This window comes from Thunnus thynnus, chromosome 9, assembly GCF_963924715.1.
Source record: "Thunnus thynnus chromosome 9, fThuThy2.1, whole genome shotgun sequence".
In the NCBI taxonomy this organism is placed as follows: domain Eukaryota; kingdom Metazoa; phylum Chordata; class Actinopteri; order Scombriformes; family Scombridae; genus Thunnus; species Thunnus thynnus.
In genome coordinates this window covers 26,297,057-26,318,046 of record NC_089525.1, presented here as the reverse complement: position 1 = coordinate 26,318,046, position 20,990 = coordinate 26,297,057, and the positions used below count along the sequence as shown (strand labels likewise).

Sequence of the window (20,990 nt, the reverse complement as noted above, 5' to 3'; positions counted from 1 at the left end):
ACAGCTCCTCACTCCATCCCACCAATGTGGCTAACGTTAGCTATCCAATGTGTTTTTCAAATTTAAAAACAATTCAAACTTTGATATATCAGGTCGACTGACAACACTCACCGCCGTTTCGAAGACATTTCAAGACTCCTCAAAATTTATTCTATCCAACCTGTGAAAAAATAGTAGCTCTCCTGCTCCACGAGACAATTTTTCGATTCATTCACAAATGCGCGGCTATGGTGCACAACTATTTTTTTGAACCAAAGAAAGATGGCGGCGTGAAGCAAGATATTTTTGTCGAGATTGTGCTAAACTGGATCAGCCAGAGGGACGAACTAGCATTTCACATTTTTGCTGTCCCACGAAATGGGAAAGGGGGTGGGTCACTTCCGGCTACCATGTTTTCTGTTCTGGTTGAAAAGTCTATTAAATAAGGAAACACATTGGTGAAAGCTAAACTAATTAATCATGCATGTCTACCTGCTACTTACATGAGTTTTACATAACTTAACTATAATCATCATGAGTTTGCTTTTGTGTGTGTGTGGTTGTGGTAGAATCCACCAAGAATCAAACATGACCAAATCATTTGTTCCACTGGCTTTTTCAACAGGATGTTTTTCTCTGTCTGGAACGGTATTTGCTTTATTTCTGTACTGTAGCCTATCATTTACAGAACTATTCTAGCTTCAGTCTTTTGCTTTATGCTGCACCATTAACACATCACAATGCATGACATTTCAATGAAAGACATGAAAATTTTATTTTTCTCTGTGGCAATCTTAAGGCCTATAATGAACCACAAGAAATAATAAAACATTCTGTTAGATGACCAATGTACCAAAATAATTAACATAGAATAGAGCACAGAGCATTTTTAAAAAAAAAACTAAATAGTCAAGTGTCCTCACTCAAAATGACGGATCTATCCATTTAACATTTTTTGAAAAATGTAGTTAGTCTCAATGATAAAACTTTATTCCACAATTGCACCTCTAGGGGGAGGCCAGGTGCAGTGCATGTAAACACTTCTAATGCAAGTCCAGCTGCAACTGTGGAATGGTTAATTGGTTAAGCCAATTACCTCAATTACTTAAGTCATGTATGCTGTTTATAATTGGTACCAGCAAATTGTGTTTAGTGGTGACACATATTGGCTCTAGTGACTCAAGTGAATACAGAGAGCGGGATCCTTAATACACTGTAGAGCTCATGTAGCAGGTATGCAACTTATCCACTAAGATTCACTGAATCAATTGTCTACTTGAAAAGATATACTATCTAGAAGTGATAATCACCTTGTGACCTTTTTTTTTCTTCTAAATATTGCTCCTTGTAATTCTAACAAAACCACTAAAATGACTTTTCAGGTTGAGCACCAAAAAAAAAAGGGTAAGTGTGCAATGCCAAGATGTTGTAGCTGAAATAAACACACCACAGGCAGAATGTCACATTTTTGCACTCTTTGTTCGTACGTTAAGTTTTTCAGCAACACATTTTTGACATTGATACAGTGCAAATGCACAATAGCACAACAGACACCATTAAGGATACATACTATTTTTTAAAAGTCAATACAGCAGATTTTGACAATTTGCATGTTTGATTTTTTTTCTTTTGCTAAACATAAATATGTTTGTCCTCCATTTAATCTTTCAGTGTCCAACAGACTGGTTCTCTTCACTGGTAGGGACCCTTTAACACAGAGAAGCATTTGGAAATCAATGGCAAGTCATTTTCCAAGTGTGGTCGGCAACTTCTGCAAGGTCATGACGAGTGGTGAAGCAGGGCACTGTCAGCATCTGTTTCCCATCATGCCCAGGAGCAGTGTGGTCATCGGAGACGTGTTCCTCCAATCAGTCATACTTTTTTCAACTATGCGCCCGTTCTAGATGAATTTCAGCCATACTGTAAACCGGTGCTGATGTTAAACATGTCTACTTTGTCTTGATATGCATATTATATTAAGAAAGAGATAACCTAAGACCTGAGAAAATATCGCATTTTGCAATGTAAGTCACAGAAGATACAGTGCCGTTCACCCCATCAACTCATATCAACCACCAACACTCAGCAGCTTCACACACTCACCAGTGTCTTTAACTTTTCCTTTGACAGATCAAAACAAAACAACAAACACTGATGACAGACGGACAAAAACATACTCAGATGGCTCAAGTAAACGCTGACTCCATCCATCTTCATATGTACCAATTAATATCTTTTTTAATATCAAGTAAACATATGCACATGGCAGATGTAATTTTTTTTAAATCTGGCGATTCTGTCCTTTTGTTATCTTTTAGGTTTTAAAAACTATTCATTGTGAATTCAAAAAGGGGCGTTTAAACTTCAGGTGGACAACTCGTGATGGCTTCTTATCATGGCGGCGCTGCTTCCCTTAACGGAGACGTAACCTCCATTGGGGCATTTTAGATCTGCACATTATTAGTAATGCTCAAGCACAAACACCAGCCATCTTCTTGACCCCCCCCCCTCCCATCCCACCCCTACTCCCCCGGGCCTCTATGCACCCACTCCATCATCCATCTTTCATTCCAGCAACCCCTACCCAACCCTAACAGACTCTCTCAAGTCACTGGTACCTGCTCTCCATTCCCACCTCCCTTTTCTTCATCATCTCCCTTCTTCCCATACTTATGGCATTTTTTTACTCGCTCTTCTTGGTGACAGCCATAGCCGATGATTTGGACTTGCCAATGTAGGCCTCGATGAAGAACTGGACAAAGAGCACAAAGTAGCTGAGGTACATGAGGGAGGACCACACAATGTTCTGCATGTGGGATGGACACTCCTGGCCCTGCTGCATCCATGAGTACACCAGGTAGTTGACCACACAACCCATCAGCATCTGGGTGATCTGGGTGAGTGTGATGAACATGGCGAAATTGCGCGACACCTTGAAGCCAGCCGCCCTCAAAGCGTAATAAGAGTACATGACGGCGTGGACCAAATAGTTCATGGTCATGAACCATCCACCACCAGCCACCATGTCTTTATAGGAGTACCAAGAGTAGAGCAGCACGGTGATGTGGTGGTACCAGTGCAGGAAGATGAGCTTCTGTTTCCTCAGGACGATGAAGAGAGTGTCACCTGGGGGAACGGGAACAGGAGAAAAGGAAAAATCAGCTATCATTCAAAATGGCTGGCTGTGATTTAAATTGCTCTCAAATAAGCTTAAAATATTGGCTAAATAAGCAATGTAAAACCACAAAGCCCTTGGCACAAACATGGAGGTGCCGTGGTTACTGCGTTACCAGGGTAATGCAATCACGTCATGTCCGTTGCAGAGTCAAGAGACATTAGTAATTCTCTCAGGCTTGACATAAAGAATGACGTTTCAAATGACGTGCCTGCCGAATGCCGACCAATATTCCTGCTGCAAGGTCAGCTTCTTAATGACAACACCAGAATAAATATAGACATTTAGACTAAAGAGGCTATGAAGAATAGACTACAACAGGAATAAATGCATTCAAAAAGTTTACTGTATTGTTTTTTTTCCTGGAAATACGTCTGAAAAATTGGGGTCGTCTTATATTCAGGGTCTAGACAATTAAGTGTTCACAACATCAGATATTCTTTTCAATGGATTAAGTACTGGTGTAAAACCAACTTCTACACAGAGTGTTGCATTATGGGTTGTTTATAGCATTAATGTTGCTAGGCTAGCCAGTGTTTTAAGGTCTGTTTATAGTGAGTATGTTAGAGTTAGTCAGCACTAAATGTGTTTCATTAGTCAAGTTTAACCTGCAGAAGTTTCTGAAGGCTTGTGTAACATGTTTTTCTGAGTCAAAAGCGTCTTGCAATATCTCTACTGCAGAAATGTAATATGTCAAGCTGCCAAATACCACTGTGACAGATGATAAGGAGCTCAAAAAGACAAACAGGCAGTCTTATACATGCTAACTGCCAGAGAAAGTAATTTTTGACTGCTTCCAAGAGCCTGGTAGGAGAGTGTGAGTATGTAACTATACTATGATATAAGTTATATTCAAAAAGTATTTTTCGACAGTTTGAATGGCTTCGTTAATTTGTGCGGTAAGGAAAAAAATAATAATAAAAATAAATAATGAACAGAAACGCAAGTGGCAGCAAAAGCTGTATTTACTGCCCCAATTTATTACCCATTACAATGATAATATGGAGAACATTCAACATTAAACTGATACAACTACTATGGATACAGACAAAAGAAAAACAAGCCAATTTTGAGGAAAATAGGCTGTCTACCCTTAGTATTTTTAAAAACGTTATTTCTTTTTTATTTGGCAACAAAGTCAATGTAATGTCATCAGTGATTTTATATTCAGTGTTTGCCAGATTTTTGGGTTTTTTTATTATGGAAAACATTGCAATGTGAAAGCTACTTCAAAATCTAAATAACTATAATTATTGTATCAGAATTATGTCAGCCATCTGTGACCTTCTGTTTTCCTTGTAATACCAGCAATTCCACTGCTTAATATACTGTGTGACATCTATACGTATGTGAGCATGACAGTCATGTCATTTGTGACATTACGCCTTAGTACAGAAGCATACTATAGGCCTATATGTACACGTTCCTGCTTTATGTGTTTAGTCAGCAATGACAATGAATTTGTGTTTCTGAGCCTTGTGGGTACAAAGTGACAGTCTAGGTTTCCAGCCTTCACAGTCATGATCCTGCTGGTTTGGACTACAACCAGACGGAGAAAACCAGGGCAATAAGCATCTGCCACTTTCTATTCCTACTGAGTAGAACAACTGTTCTAGGTTGAAGCCTGGGGGTTATGCTTGGGCAACAAAAGGAACCATAAAGGAAGAAAAGGATCTTTAAAAACATAAAATATTAAACTCCAAAGGTCAGGGTACATTTAGGGGAGGATGGACAAATATGAGGTTCTTCAGTGGTATATTAAGTGAGAAAATGTCTAAAATATCAATATAGAAGTCTAGGAAATCAAATATTATTGATGATTTATTTACATTATTAGCATTTCATTACAGTAGCATAGTATTTCACCAACATGCTATTGTTGTTTGGCAGTGTTAAATGTTGGCTCTCACTTCACTGACACACTGAAATGAAGTACACAAACAATATGAGACATGCCATAAAAAGGTCAAGACTTACCCAGTTCTGGTGCTTTACTAAGTACAAAGGCGTATGCCCAGAACTTGCTGACAGGCCCGTTGTAAAAGCTCTGGTCACAAACTGACTGTTTGAGCCCTTTCGTCATCAGGATGTACATCATGTAACTCCCAGTACGGATGGCACCGAATATACTACATGGACAAGAAACAATGCAGACATAATAAATCATTGTAGTGGAAAAATGCATTCAATATGCATTTAATTAGGCCATGGATTAACTAAACATTTGATACATTTTCTCTTCGACACCATACCAGCTAAAGACCAGTATGTGCAAGCTAAAAGGCAACCTGCAACCAAAGTCGTGTCCACACACTCAAACCCAGTCCAATTACATGTATACAGACGTTCAGTTTTATATTACATAATTAAGGTTACTCTCTGAGCTTTATAAAAATACGTACATTTGTTTTAATTAATAATATCAAGTCTTTTTCACCTGAATACAGCAAGTGTGAGCGACCATAGCACCAACGGTTTCCTCAGCTCAAACTTCTCCCTCTGTTTCATGACATGGCGGCCCCCGAGGATACAGGCAGCGTAGAGTGCAGAGAAGAGAAAGGACTTCTTCCTGTTACACAACAAAGGAAAGAAATTGACATTAACCTTCTTTTGACTTCATAACCTGTACTTCCACAGGTTACTATGCTGATTATGTTTGGTTGATTGGTGAATATTCATACAATCACAGACGCGACACACTGGGCAGCTTGTAGTGAGCTGCTAAAACTGATTTTCTGCAACAAATGTGCAGTGTCGACAGAATAACAGCATAAATATGACAAAAATAGTGCAAGGCTTATACATAGAAAAAATATGTTGAAATAGATTAAGTTCCAAATCCACCCTATAACTAGAGGCAGCGTGTACACTGCGCTTCTGGGCCCACGCAACTACACACTTTATGCACATCGCAAACTGATGTTGTTGTGATCAAAGGTGGACTTTTCCTTCATGTACTTCCCTCAAGAGTCTTTTCACAGTAGTTACTGAGTGCTGAGTGCCATTTTAAACAAACAAAAAAATATATAGGTTTATAAAAGACAATAACAATAAAAAGTATATTCCTCTAACTGCTCCTTTTCCTTTCTTTGTACAATTTACAAAACATAAACTGCTGTACTGACTTCACAGGCAGTGCCAAAAGTTATGATTTAATGACTCGAGTCCAGCACCAACTGTCGCTAAATGCTTAGCTTTCAGTTTGCAGTTATTGCTTCTATTCACTCCCGACTCCCACCGTTCAGTGCCTCATGTTTGCCTTAATTGACTTGTCAGAGATCACTGCTGTGCCACATGAAGTGGAGGGCTTGTGCTGGAGCACCACCTGGCCCAACTGGATCTAAAGAATAGCATATCCCAGAGCTCAGCACAATTAAAAAACACAGGTGGTCGACTTGACAGATTGGATGCTGAGTAAGACCAACAGAAGATTGGGGCATGTTGCCTAAAACTAGAGCGGCTTTGTCCAAAACACTGTTTGGTCTATTGGACGGAGAGCAGCGTAACGGTTTATGGCAGCACTAGCCAAAAAACTTAGGACAAAAAAAAAAAAACGTATTACAGTTGCAGATGCCAATGAGCAAGGCACTAGAGCCACAGTAGGGCTGCTAAGTGGACAGAGCTAGAGACGTGTGTGTAACTGCATGGTGGTGATTAAAAAAACAATGCATATTCAGTACCGCCCTCAAGAATGAAATAAATAAGTGAATCAGGTTTGCTCTCGGAGTACACTGCAGAGGGCAGAGGAATGAGGCATTCTGGGACCTCCAGGACTCATAGACCTAGGGATGATGGGTAGCATAAAAACTAGCCCGAGGAGTCATGTTCCAGTTCAGTGATGTTGTTTTAGTCCTGCTGTTTAGAAGTTATAGAGAGAGAACAACATGATGTTGAAATAAAGGCTAAATTTAAATTAATTACTCAATGGAAATGACTGGGATAAATTATTCTATTAAAAACATTTTTTGATTTTGTCTTTCATTTTAATTACCAAGGATAGGATCATATTCTCAATGCCACATGCCATTGTTATATACAGTATAAAAAAACATGCTATACCAGTCAAAGGTCTGTGCATAACTCGCACTAGAAACACAAACATTTCTCACAGAACTGTCACATATGCTACGTGCACACAGCAATACATCCTGTTCTGTTTTGCAGCCTCAGCACAGCACGGCAACAACAGCACTTTTAGTTTTGCTGACCAGGTGTGTAGGCTAGGCAAAAAAAAAACACACAAAAAAAAAAAACATGGCTGTGTGATATACAGGGACCGGACAAAATAATAGGAACACCTTAAATTGTCATGCAGCCAATGATTTGTTTTTTAAACAATGTCACAGAAGCATTTATTCCATCTGGTTGGAATGTTTGAGGTCATAGATTGAAATAGTGATGATGTTGTTAAGGCAGTCATAACATAAGCTGAATATCAGTTAGCACTGATGTTTCAACGGTTTACTGCCGATTAAAACTTTTTCTGCCTGCCTATTTACTTTTGTTTTTCTCCATCTTTTCTTATTGCAAAGAAAACACTGCCAGGATGTGAAGTTGAAACTATTCCTTCAAACGGCCCCTGACAGATAAGTTCATGAAGATGTGAATCCCTCTTTGCAGAAACACTGTCAATTGTTTTAAACAGTGGACTTCATTGTGTGTCCATATGCTAAGGACAATAGATGCCATCTCTCTGTTCTTGCAGGAGGCCCACAAACCGATTTAGGCCACCTCCACTGAACAAAGGACAAAGCAGTCCACTGAAAGTCAAAAGGAGCTGCTTTCACAGAATGACAACAGGGCTGGACTGCAGAATGACATCACTGTTCCTTAACACCACACGAAGGAGGGGAGAACAGAGCAACACACAAAACACAGTGGCCTACATAGTAAGGCAGGGAGGATTGCAGAGGAGCAACAATCTCAGCATTCCCCCTCTGTGGACTGTCGCTACTGCTGACAGGTCAAAGGTCACAGTGATATACAGCCTAAGCTAAGCTTTGCAGCGTGTAGTATACATGGATATATAAAGAGAACTGGATACAGTGTCGGAGGCGGGGCCTCCCTGTTCATTCCTATGAAAGTTGCTCAGTGGTGCATGAAACCAAAAAAGCCACTTTCCACTGTAAAGAAACCACCCGGATGAAAACATACTGCGCACACTCTATGGGGGCATGTGGCCCATAGAGCGGCTGAGACAGCTAACTTCCAGTTTAGCCCTCTGGCTAACTTGAATGGGGATAAAACAATTCAATCGTGCGGCTCTACTACTTTCAAAATGTGATCGGACCGAATGGATCAAATTCTGATAGTGCACTCAAAAAAAAAAAAATGTAGTTGTAATTCCACAGTTTGGCCACTTTGTCAAATTAGCTTCAAAGACCAGTGCCGTAGTATACATTTTACATGTAATGACATCCCACACAGATATGGTTTATGGCATTCACTTACTGTTTTTAGTGAAGCAAGTACAGCCTGTGTATGATTCAATCACCAGATAGTTTGTCAATAACAATTAATTAAATGCAAAAGTCATTAATTAAGTAAAACTAAGCAATAGGAGGTCTGAAATGTATTGGATACTTGTCATCATGTTTGAAATTTTACAGGCTACATGATTATAAAATATTTTCAATTGAATAAGGTAAACATTTACGTAATACATTTTATTTTTTACTAGTTGCAGACCTATTCTTCATTTGCAACCACAGTAATGTAGTGCTGATCCAAGTATCACAATATTTAAGTAATGTAACTTGATTACTTTCCATAACTTTTGGATTACCTCAATACCAAATATGCAAATAAAGTCAAGAGAAAAGAAATATCAATAAAATGACTTTTACTTAAAGTGTATTCTGTGAGACAACAGAACAATGTAACCTTAGAAAAGAAAATGGGGACACCAAGACTTTTAGCATTCAAAAATGTGTCCTCTGCCCAGTGTATTTTTCAAGATGACGAGTCTTTGGGACTGCCACAGTGTGTAACCAACCGTCCCTGCTTACTCTCCCAACATAAGTTCACTGTGTGTGAAGTGTGTATACGTGTGCCCACTGTGCGCACGCCATGTGGTATCATCCTCTACTCATATCATCAGAGATCAGCGAGTTATTCTGCCCACTCGTTCCTGCTATGCTTACATTTGGGACTTGGGTAGTCAACTGACATGAACTCAAGCTCTATCAAAACACATATCATTACACTCTTTCAATTTTGAAATTACTGTGTGATTTGAAAGAACAATCTCAACTAGTTTAACATGCAATTTAGCATTTGAGCCAAAATCAGTCTACTGAAACAACTACCCCAATAATTTTTGCAATGTATGATGTTTCAGTTCTAGCACAAAAGGTATGGAGGAATGTCCCTCAGTGTTTTATCGTTATCATGTGTAAGTAGACTAAGCCAAAGGTTAAGATGTCCATGGCCTACTGCCGTATATTTAGAAGACAGATTACACTGCTGTCAGAAAAAAAATAAAGGATAAAGAAACCCAAGGGCATGGTCAAAGCTGACAAGTTGGTTGAGGTGGTGGGGGAGGTGCTGCTGCTGTCTTTGCAAAGGCTCTGAAGTGCCAGCTGCAGCCAAGCTATGGCTGCAGTCACAAGAATCTATTTGAGACATCAGTGTGAATTCACATCATCCCCTCATGTCCCCGGTGCCTCTACAACTCTGCTACTGAGCTTGAGTACTCAAATTCACCCAAAAAATGACATTGAAGACATGGAGTTTACAAACAAGTTACATGTCTGACAGAATAATAGCTATCATGTAGGTGGTATAATGTTTTAACTAGCCAATGGAAAGGACAAAAATATATATTTTGACTGATATGCAGCACAAAACAACCAAGTATTCAAAAATATGCTTCATATGCTGCCCTTTAAAATTCACTTTCTATTTCTGGATTAAAACAAACTCTCCATCTACTGGAATTCCAAGACACTGCCAATTTATTTCCCAAAATACTAAACCTTATAAAGAAATTCACATATGGCAGGATGATTAGCGTACTAGAGATTATGTAGAGGATCACTTCTATAATTGGTGTTACATTCTCCTCTTCGAGTTATAGAAGCTGAGAAAAGTCAAAGATTATTAAATGTCACTTTAAAAGCTTTGAATGACATCAAGCTTGACTGAACATGCTCTGCTACTACCTCTGGCTGTAGTCATGATTTACAGTGGATATTTAAGTTAAGTTATTTGAGTTAATTAACAAATAATGCTAACAACAAAATCTGAAACTAATAAAGAGGAAAGAGATCAAACAGCAAATTGATCTGTTGAATTATTAAGAGACAGGACAACAAACAGATCAACAGACATAAAAAGCCAATTAAATCTTCTACCAATTTTAAAAAATATATTTCAATACAATGGAAAAAACAAAACTTGAAGCAGGAATTTTGGAACTAGCACTTCTGGACAGGATGATATATTAGAGGGGTGTGGCAAGAGGCTCGCTGCTGCTGTTTGTCAGAGCAGGCCAAGGCTGCACAAATGAAAAACTACAATGTCAGAGCTCTTCTAGGGAGGATCAGCATGTAGTACTAACAAAATCGGCAAAGATTTCTCACTTGCTGCAATGTTTGAAACTAGCTGTTTTTCTCCAGCTGGCTTTTACTCAGTAAGCAGCAGTGGCTTCATTCACTGCCTCAGTTGAAGTGCATGTGTTGTGTACCTGAATTTGTTTCATATATCTAACGTTTGATCTACTGAAATGAAAAGTAAAATGTTACATTTCTTTACAGAGGATTCAGGAACACTACATAAATCATATAGGCATTACATGACCATGTAACAATGTGGACAAACATTATATTATCACTACTATATTGAAAATGTGTTGAGTAAAAGACTTGTTCAAAATGAAACTATGACCATGGTTGATATAATGTGCAAATAAAGTCCATGTATAACAAGAGCTGCTCAGTGAGGTAGGTATGGTATCTCTGGCATCTCTTTCTCTCATGTGTGATTGTTATCACTGGGTGAGACGCTGGATGGTGGCCCAGTTGAAGCATTGCCAAATCATACTGAATATCTGAGACATCCAAAAAAAAAGGGCGTTCATATCTGAAAGGGTGAAGAACATATTGTTAAAAGCCAATAAACCAAAACTCTAGAGATGTTCTGTATCATTATAGCCCAACATAATATGAGGATTGCACTTGTTGTTTAGCTCACAAGGTTTTCTTATTCTAACTTCAAACAAGACAACTGCCACTGAGAAAAAGCATAAAAACCTATAAACATTTGTTCAGTAAACTAACAGGTCTAGACTTCAGCTTTAAGGACTGGGACTGTAAATCACAACAGAGGTGTGCACTTTATGCTTGTGGTTTTAGGTGGTCCACGTGCTCGCATGTAGCCAATATAGTACAGTACAAAATATAATAAGGATCCTGATCCCATAGCCCCTCCCCTCCCCCACTGACAGTGTTGTATAAAGCTGCTGGATAACCTGCTGTGGAACTTGGATCTGTATTAGCTGGTCCAGGAGATTTCACCCGTTACGTAATCCTGAGTTTGCAGTCTGAGGATGAGTCTGCACGCCTGTGCCAGTGTGCTGGTGTCTAACTGTCTGACTAAAGTGTATGTTTATAGTGTCAAATATACCCATACAACTAGAAGCACAACAAATGTGTGTTTATGCATGAAAGTACACACACACACACAAAGACCAGTTAAGGGTATGTAACCCTGGCACTGTTGTCTGACAGTGGAGAGGCAATTACAATTAGTGTATCAAAATGTAGGATGAGCAGCAAACCATTAAATAAGACCAAGAGGTACTGTAAATAAGACCTAGCTATTACAGAATAATCTGTCATCCGGGAAGCTCTCAGATATAATCCAGTCAGTAACACACCCGCCAGTCCTCCTAGTTACAGCATGCAATTCCACGAGGAACATTAAAATTACCAGGCCTGTAAGACACTATCACTCATTGGTTTATTTTATTCTTTTCATCTGATGACCCCCATGAAAGGACAATTTATCGATTCATGACATAGAAGAGGACTTTTGTTGAATGGTAATCATTTCAGCCTGTTAAGTACTTAAGAACATATTGAGTCATGCTTATTTTAAGCAGCAAGACCAATGGCTTGTAGGAAGCTTGTATTGCATAGCACCAAAACAGTATAAGCACAGTGCATACTGAGCATTTTACCAAATCCTTACTGCATATTTATTTTACTAAAAACCTTTTTTCACTATGGCTTACAAAAGGTAGTAATTAGAGGTTTACAGCTTCCTTTCACAAGATTCTGTGATAGGAAATCTGTGACCACACCTAAAGGCTATGGATCAAGCTGTGCTCCTCTGTTTGTCCAACCAATAGGACATCAGTGTGATGTTGAGGAAATTTGGAAAGATGTACAACATCTTTGGCTAAATGGGAACCATGTCACTCAAATGCAATGTGACGCCGTTTGTCCGATTTTATTTTTATATTCTAGTATCAGCCAGGGATAATTTAGCCCTCATCTGCCACCTAGTAGATATACTTTTTAATCCCGCAGGTACAAAGGCAGTATGCAGGCAGGTATCATCAGACATAAGAAGCCTTGGGTAAAGAAACTTTAACATAATATACAAGTGATTTCAATGCTTAACTTATATGGTGGTGTCAAGCATACCCTATTCAGACTCACACAGTGACATGGGTCAAACTGAATCCTGAATTTTATCTGGATCGGCCCCCGTCAGATGCGTGTCTCCTGTATGAAAAAGGCATCAAACCTCTCCCAATGGATACACCAAAAGTCTAACTAATGCAAAACCTAGAGACCAACTGGACAATCATGCATATTGTTACAACCTGCTGAAAGGGACAACATATTTATTTACTCACATATTTTCAATGACATACACCATAACTTCATACAAATGAAATGTACAATGAAATGCTCTTTACGTTGCTTACATTGGTGTTCTTTCCTGACAGATTGATGAGATCTGAATGTGACACCAGAGCGCGGCGACACCCCAGGCAGTCCTTAATTCCTAAAGAGCCAGCCCACATCTTCATCTCTGGCCTCACCAGTCGTGAGCAGAGCAGCCTAGAAAACATCAAGCCTGGGGTGGACTCTAGGTTAATGTGGTCAGGACTGATTAGCATCACCATTTGCTGGCGGTAGCATTCATAACCACAACTTTACATTTAACTGTATCAAGAGGAAACACATTTTCTTAACTGAACCTTTAGAATTACAATGGAAATCATTTATATTCTTCAAATAGCAAACTAATAAGTGTGTTGTCTTTCTTGCCACATTTGACAATAAAGAATCTTTTTAATTGGTAATAATAATAATAATAAAGTAATAAGTAATGGGCATGGTAGTCTATGTATTAAATTCAGGTCACATAAAATACAAACAGGAGGCAGCTACCATGGCTTTAAAGTATAGCCTCATTCTTACTACCCCAATTTGAAAACTGAAAACCAATTTCTTCAATAAACATTTTAAAATGCCTGCTCTGTAATTATAACAACCTCTCCTATACCCTCTGCACTTTGAGTTATGCATCCTCTGTTAGTTGCTGCCTGTAATGCTGGCATCCATAAATGTAATATTTGATTGTTTCTGTTCAATGCAAGCTACTATGGAGAAGGACATGAGTTTAATTCCTCAGTTGAGAAGAGAATCTTCTTACAAATAACTAAAATATGTAATGACCAAAATAACCTTATGCTAGATTGAAGACGGATCTCTTTTGGTCTCATCCATCCAACAACAGGGCTATAAGCACTCTGAGACAACAGGCAGGAGACCTTGTGGACTGAATAAGTAACATGAGACTTGGACGTTAGAAACTTATCTCCTAATTCATCAAATCACACAGGAACCTGACCTTGCAGAATAGGAAATGAGCCCAACGTCTGAATCAAAAACCTAATTATTAGCTTTTGTGTGTTGACAGCAACAACACTACCTTTAGAACAAAGCAACATCACTAAACCTCTCATGAAATCTACAAAGACAATTAATTACATATATTATTATTTTACCCTACAAACGTATTTCCAATGTGACGGTAAAAACAGTAGAGCAGCTGAATCATATAATTAGTAGGAATTAACAAAAACAAAAGAGGCCACAACAAAGAACACATTGTTCGGTCTCACTGCAGTGTTCAAGGGCTCCGCCGCCCTTGTTATCAGTTCGGGGCAAAACCACCAGAGATCCATCAAAAGTACAAAGACCCGGTGGGATGCTATCTACCCCAGAGGCTTTTCAAAAACAGAAAACACAGATTCCAAGCAACCTGCATGGTAATGAGGAATGATGACGTCTGTGGGAGCACAGAGTGAGTCAGCAGGTTGAAGATGTGTGTATAAAAGAGGGTAACAGCTCTCTTTTAGCTAGTAAGGCCCCACTGCAAAACACAGCAACCTTAATATAGCACAGAATCAAATCAAATTCATCACTATGGAGAAAATAAACAAACACACCTACACAATGTCAATGCTCACTCTGAATGACATACATAATCCTCTATTGTATATTACACAATGGCCTGGTATTAGATTATTTTCATTTGATTATTTTCAGTGACATTTTCCCACCACACCATGAAGAGTGAGTAATCTGTCTGTTTAATTACATTCTGTTGTTATGGAAAAATCTTGAAGCAGAAATACCAGGAACCTTGGATGTCTTGAAACAAAAGAATTTATTGAGAAACACAAATTTGATCGATCAAGAAGAGAACAGTTGCATATCAAAACGCTGGTGTTGACACAGTTAAATGTCACATCAAGTCTGAAGGAGAGTTGTCTGCATGCCTACTTAAACCTCCTGCCCCATCCAGATAAGGATTCCTGCATGGCAGACAGATTTGGCCCAAGTCACAACACGCAGAACCCTTGCCATACTTTAACGCCCGCTTCCCCCTTGGCAATGGCCTTGTAGTGAGACTGACAGAGGTGCCATTTGACCTGAGAACGGACAGCTATGAGTTCTGTTGGGATTGCTTTTTTGGCATTTGCATCACTGCAGATTCAATTCACATGCACTGAAATTCAAACTACACTATGCAAATAAGAAACCTAAAAAAAAAATGCAAATGAGAGAAAAATTTAAAAGTCAGAGATGACTGACTTGAAGAGAAGAGATAAGAAATGGTGTAGAGATTGTCAACAGAACCAAAACCTATTTGCAAGATTTGGTTAATTCAGTGCCAGGTCCACAAGTCCTTTCACTAGTGACGCAAAGACTTTCACTAAAACTGTGCTAAATATCAAAGCAAGCTATCTTAGTCCTGTTCCCTACTCTATCTTATCTGCCAGTCTTTCCTTGATCAGTACTACAGTTGAGGGACATGTGTTGAACAGATCAAATTGGACAAGAGTGCTAAGGGTTTTAGAGAGTGTGACAGAAAAAAAGTCATCGATATTAATATCTCCCTGTTGACATGCCACTTTTGCTCTGAAATGTACTGACAGCACCTACGCTTTGCACTTTGCTTCTCAGGTCTCAGGTGTTGTTTGATGCTAACATTCCTGAAATAACAGGAAAGGATTGACGACAGCAATATGTGAAGTTGAGGATTTTTTTTCACACTTTTCCTATTGTGTATACAGAAACGTTAGTACATGAAATGTTAGTATAATCACAGATTATTTGGGGTTGGCAGATTATAATTTCATCAGCTATACCAAGTCTGACAAACTGTCACCTCTACTGTGTCATTGGTATGTAATAAATATATATTTTTCTACTGTATATCCAGAATATTGCTCTGCTCCTACACTACCTCAAATGCTCATGGTATAAGTACTACACAGAAGTACTTTCTGCTGGTTGTACATATCAGAGTAGGACTTTGCAGTACACGTTACTCAAATCCAGGTTGAGAAGGTAACTGGGCAGCAAATGTTTTGGTGCCTGTGTATTGTTCATTATAAGAGGAAAAGGGGGTGATACTGAAGTCACTAAATAACAGCAGCTAGGCCCATATCCACTCCTTCCTCTTCCTAGTCTTATTACAACTAGTTGCTTAACAGTCCTCGTTTCACAATGCTGAGCTGTCTGCTGCCAGTCTCAAAGGAACACATCAGATCTTTGTACCAGTCTCCATTCATCCCTGCAAAACAATGACATGTAGACACAGTATGCATTGTCACAGCATCTGTTTAGAAAAATCTGGATTGCTTTAGCAATGGCTCAAGACTGGACCAAAACACAAATATCTTACTTAGTGCGTGTCAGCTCTAAAAGTGAACTGAAAAGTGAAGGTACCTCAGGCTGCACTAAGAATAGTAAATGAAATTGATTCATCAACATAATAATATGAGATGGCGTAAGAGCATCTGACAAAGTAAAATTATTTCTGGCTCATTTAATGATTCAAATTACGTCTGAAATATGAAGTTTTTCTCTCCGTTTGACAAGGCTTTTACAAGATTAAATGAACAGATTTCAACAATGACCCAATGATATCATTTGGCCCAAGCTAAGAATTACATATCTATAAGTGGTGTTTACCAGTGAAGTCATACTGTGCGTAGTTTGTGAGAGTTTGTCTGCAGCATATTATCTCAACTAGCTACCCTGCCAGCACCTCTGACAGTGATGGCTAAAACATATCATCTACCCTTATCAGCCACTAGATGTCTAGTGCTACTACCAAAATTAAACAATATATCATTTCTACATCAATACAGTCACACCACATGATTACATGTAATTTACTGCAAGGCAAAGCAGATCCAATGAACTCATACTGCTAGATAGAAAGAGGAAACTAGCCATGGTCACTTTTTTTAAACCAATGGTCTAAAATAGTCTAGTTCTTCTCACAAATACTATTTTTAGCACATTTACTGACTTCTGGGATACTGGTCATGTAAAATTGCTATTAAGTGCACACGTAATGAAGTTTTGAAAGGGACGTGCAATCTGAACGTCAATGATATGATCCTCCTGTCATGTCTAGAATCTTCTCTACATCTTGTTTCACTCATTCACATATTACATTGTTCATGGACTTATTCCCCATCATCAATAAACATTGCTACTCTAAATGCATTGCAAATGATGCATTCAAAATGGCATATTTCAAAACTATCATTTAGCCCTAGTTGTTAGTCTCACAAAATTAGCAAAAATATTACCTAAAAACTGAGAGATTATATTTCACCATGCAATTTCTGCATTCAAATTTTCAGATATCTCCCATTTCCACAACCTCCAAGACCTTCCATGACCAAATGGACTCAAAAGTTAGACTTCAGACAAAATAAATAGTAATGTCCTCACTTAAATATACCAGAAATGGGTCTTACCTTCAGGGCTTGAATAGATTTCCTGATTGACAGTTGTTATGAACAGTGATCCTCATCTCTGGCGGTTATATTACAGGTAAAACCTGCTGCCAACAGCATTTTCCTACTTGGAGCTTATTTTGTCAGCTATGGGCGTGTTCAGGTGGGGAAAAAAGGCAATTGTGCACTGAGACACCTGTTCAGACTATCAAGCATGATGTAATTCTGACCACATGCCAAATCAGTTGACTATCAGTAGGCATTTGTCATCAGTGGTCAAAGGTAAAACACCTGAGGTGGCATGACCAAGTGGGATGCAATATACTTAAATGTTTAAACCCACTGATAGATGTTCCTGAAAGTGAAGATGGGACCCGGCCTACACTGACACATGCGCATAGCATTTACAAAATGATGGCTCACAACTCACTTTAAGAAGTGCATCTACATTTCACAGACAGCAGTGATATAGCAAAATGCAATCATTGCGGAAAACAATTTCATTTTAACATGACATAGCATTTCCTGCAACACTATACATTATAATAATATGTCACTGAATCAGCAAACATCAGTGCATACAGCTCACGGAAAAATTAACGCAACACTTTAAATTCAACTAGATTCTTCTTCACCGTTTAAACAAATGACCCACAAAATACACTGCCATTAATGACAAGAGACTGTTTGTGGAAAACCTAAACCTTCTGAATATTAATGTGTGTTTTGCTTTAGAAATATTTGATTTCTTTTCTTATTAAAATAATATGCCAAAAACTGAATTTAAACTGACATTTATAAAGGAATAATAATATATTAAATCTTACCCACCCAACCCTAGTCCTAAGTGACCCCATGTTACTCAAAAACTACTTCAACTGAGATGTGCACTTGGCTAAACTGATGTCAAAACCTAATTGTAGTAGGTTTAGTAAAGATGCCTTACCCCAGACTAAATAAATGAATAAAACTGTGATGTGCATGTCTGTGAATAAAGTCACTGCAGATGGTTTCCAAGTGTCCTACTGAACTGACCATTAAAAAACAGCTTTATTTAGTACATCATATCATATTGTGTCTATTCTATTTTGCGAAACACATGCATTCAAACTAGTTTGTTTATTTTCTTTCTCCATCTCATCCTTGAGTTATAAAAACATGCCACTCTTAGTCAGTTGCTCACTGTACATTATATGTGCTATAAACAACCTATCCAATCCAATTTTCTACAGTTGTTGCCTCTATCAGCCATGTGCACTGGCCCTGTCTGACATCCTCCACTACAGGAGCAGCAAAGAGAAGTCAGCACAGTTCAGCTGCAACGTGATTGGCTAATTCTCTGTCAGCAGACATCAGAAGATGAACGTTATTGGTCGGTTGTCAGTACCAGGGTATGGACAGCTCCTACACATTGCTCCCATGCTCTCTCTCTCCCTTTCTCTCTCTCTCTCTCTCTCTCTCTCTCTCTCTTTCACACACACACAGTTTCATTTCAGTGAATAAGAACGCAACTATTCAGAGACTGACTCTACAGTATGTGTTCTATTCAACCCGAACTTGTGTTAAAAATATTTTTCTAAATGTGTTTCTACAGACAGTTCAAACAGATGATAGAAGGAAACCAGATGAATGCCTCTTCCTCACTGTGTGCTACTCTCAGATGTCTTCTTACAAACCCAGTGCCACTGAATGCTTAATGAAGCCCATGCTAACCTTACGCATGACTCATTTGATTTTGCTTAGAACCATTTCTTGCTGGCAGGGACCTGGACAAATAATGACCCTCCAGTGACTTTATGCAAAAAAGATAGCTGCTCTGGCCCTGCACATGACCTACATATGAAGCGCATCATTGCACACAACCACGAAACAATGTTTACTTAATAATATGGAGTCAGTCTGGGCTACTGTTACAGCTTGTCCAAAGTCTGTCAGACACTCCCTTGGGCAAACAATGAGATGTCTTCATTGAGTTTTCATCTTCAATTATGGTTGCCAGTCATTTCAAGCGGGCTTTATGAAATTAAATAGAAGTCATTTTAGATCATATCAGTTATTAGCTCATCAGTATACCAACTTCCTGTTTTTTTTTCTTATTTCCTATGGAGAAACACATGAATGGTACAAAGTAGAGTAACCTTGCAATAACACATGGAGCCTGAAAACTACAACATTCCTAGGATTTTATGGTAAGTTACACTCACTGACCACTTTATCAGGATCATATATGCAATCTAATGCAATTCAATACAACAGCTTTGCCTTAAATTCTAATTTTACGACGCTTATATATGTTCAGTTTTTGTTGACATTGTCAGAAAGGTGATAATTCTACTTTATGTTTATCATCGAGGCTGCAGTGGGCGGTGGTGGTGGACTGGACATACTTATGTTAATGTGGTGGACAAAATATTAGAAACACTTTTCAATATGATGCGTAATAAAAGTGCTCGATGAGTGTATGTGCGGTAGTCTTTTAAAAATGCAATTACAGTGGTCTGTTTTTTTTTTTACTGACATAACTGTGAGATATGAGATGACTGTTGGGGATGTGGAGTGTCAGCCTGGGGCCAGGCTTGGTTCAATATTGGGCCAGCGGCTGTCTACATGGATGAGGCAGCTGGAGCCATGGATGACCTTTACAATAGTATCGCGGTAACTGATGCCGGGAGAATAAATCGCAGGAAATCAAGGACAAATCCTATCCGAGTGAAAGATGGACAATGCAGCAAGCGGAGTGTGGGTAGTATTCAATTAGTTCAGACAGGCTTGAAGTATGGCAGAGCATCGCATACGCACGCGGCTCAAGGCCTGCGTGAATTTGTTCATTTTATGAAGCACAAGCAGCAATTTGCGGATGATGACAGGGAGCGTGATATAATAGGATACGGCGAGGTTTAATCCCGATGAGCGAAGGCTGATGCATGTGCGCCGTTACAGCCTCTAATTCACAATCAGCACGTACACACACGGCGTTGAATCTGCAGTGAAAAAAATGTTTAGTGTGGGATTAAAAACGGGGCGCTGACGTTACATGGCAGTGTAGCCTTCCTTACCAGTTCTCCTGCATCCATCGGATGGCTTCGTCCTCATTGAACTGTCTCTCGAATTCGTACTCTTGCAGAGCTAGCACCGACATGCTCACTGCGCTGTGTTGCTCTTCACGCCGCTGAAACAAGACGAGACTCGGCCGAGGTGTTTCTGTTTATTTTGTTTCCTCGCAGCCTTCGACTCGCATCGCTCGTGCTGCTGTCAGGACCTCGCGGTTGTGCGCGAGCAATTTGGCAGTCGGCACCTTCCTCTTCTACAGGCTGACCGAGCCTACGCCCTCTTCCTCAGAAAGGTGCGCCCCAGGTCCTAACGCCGCCAGATTGGCTCTCGTCTCGTCATTAAGGGTGCACTTTTTTTTTTGTATAGAGAAATATGTCTCAGTGGCCTTTATAGAGGCCGAGCAAAATGCAACCTATCCCAAGCTTCATAGGAGACCAGGCAAGGGCTTAAAAAAGATTAATTCATAAGAATATAAAAGACAGACATCTTGGGAAAGGATTG

The 20,990-nt window shown here is 39.1% G+C and overlaps 1 protein-coding gene across 1 annotated transcript; it reads right to left on the bottom strand.

Annotated features, from left to right (window-relative positions):
• Positions 1–1,439: 1,439 nt before the first annotated feature.
• On the bottom strand, positions 1,440–20,752 carry elovl6 (ELOVL fatty acid elongase 6). Its single transcript, XM_067599879.1, has 4 exons — positions 20,495–20,752; positions 5,592–5,723; positions 5,132–5,283; positions 1,440–3,105 (listed from the first exon to the last, which is right to left on the bottom strand). Exons 1-4 carry the CDS (start codon positions 20,575–20,577, stop codon positions 2,663–2,665), a joined length of 810 nt encoding a protein of 269 aa, XP_067455980.1. The 5' UTR covers positions 20,578–20,752; the 3' UTR covers positions 1,440–2,662.
• Positions 20,753–20,990: the final 238 nt, after the last annotated feature.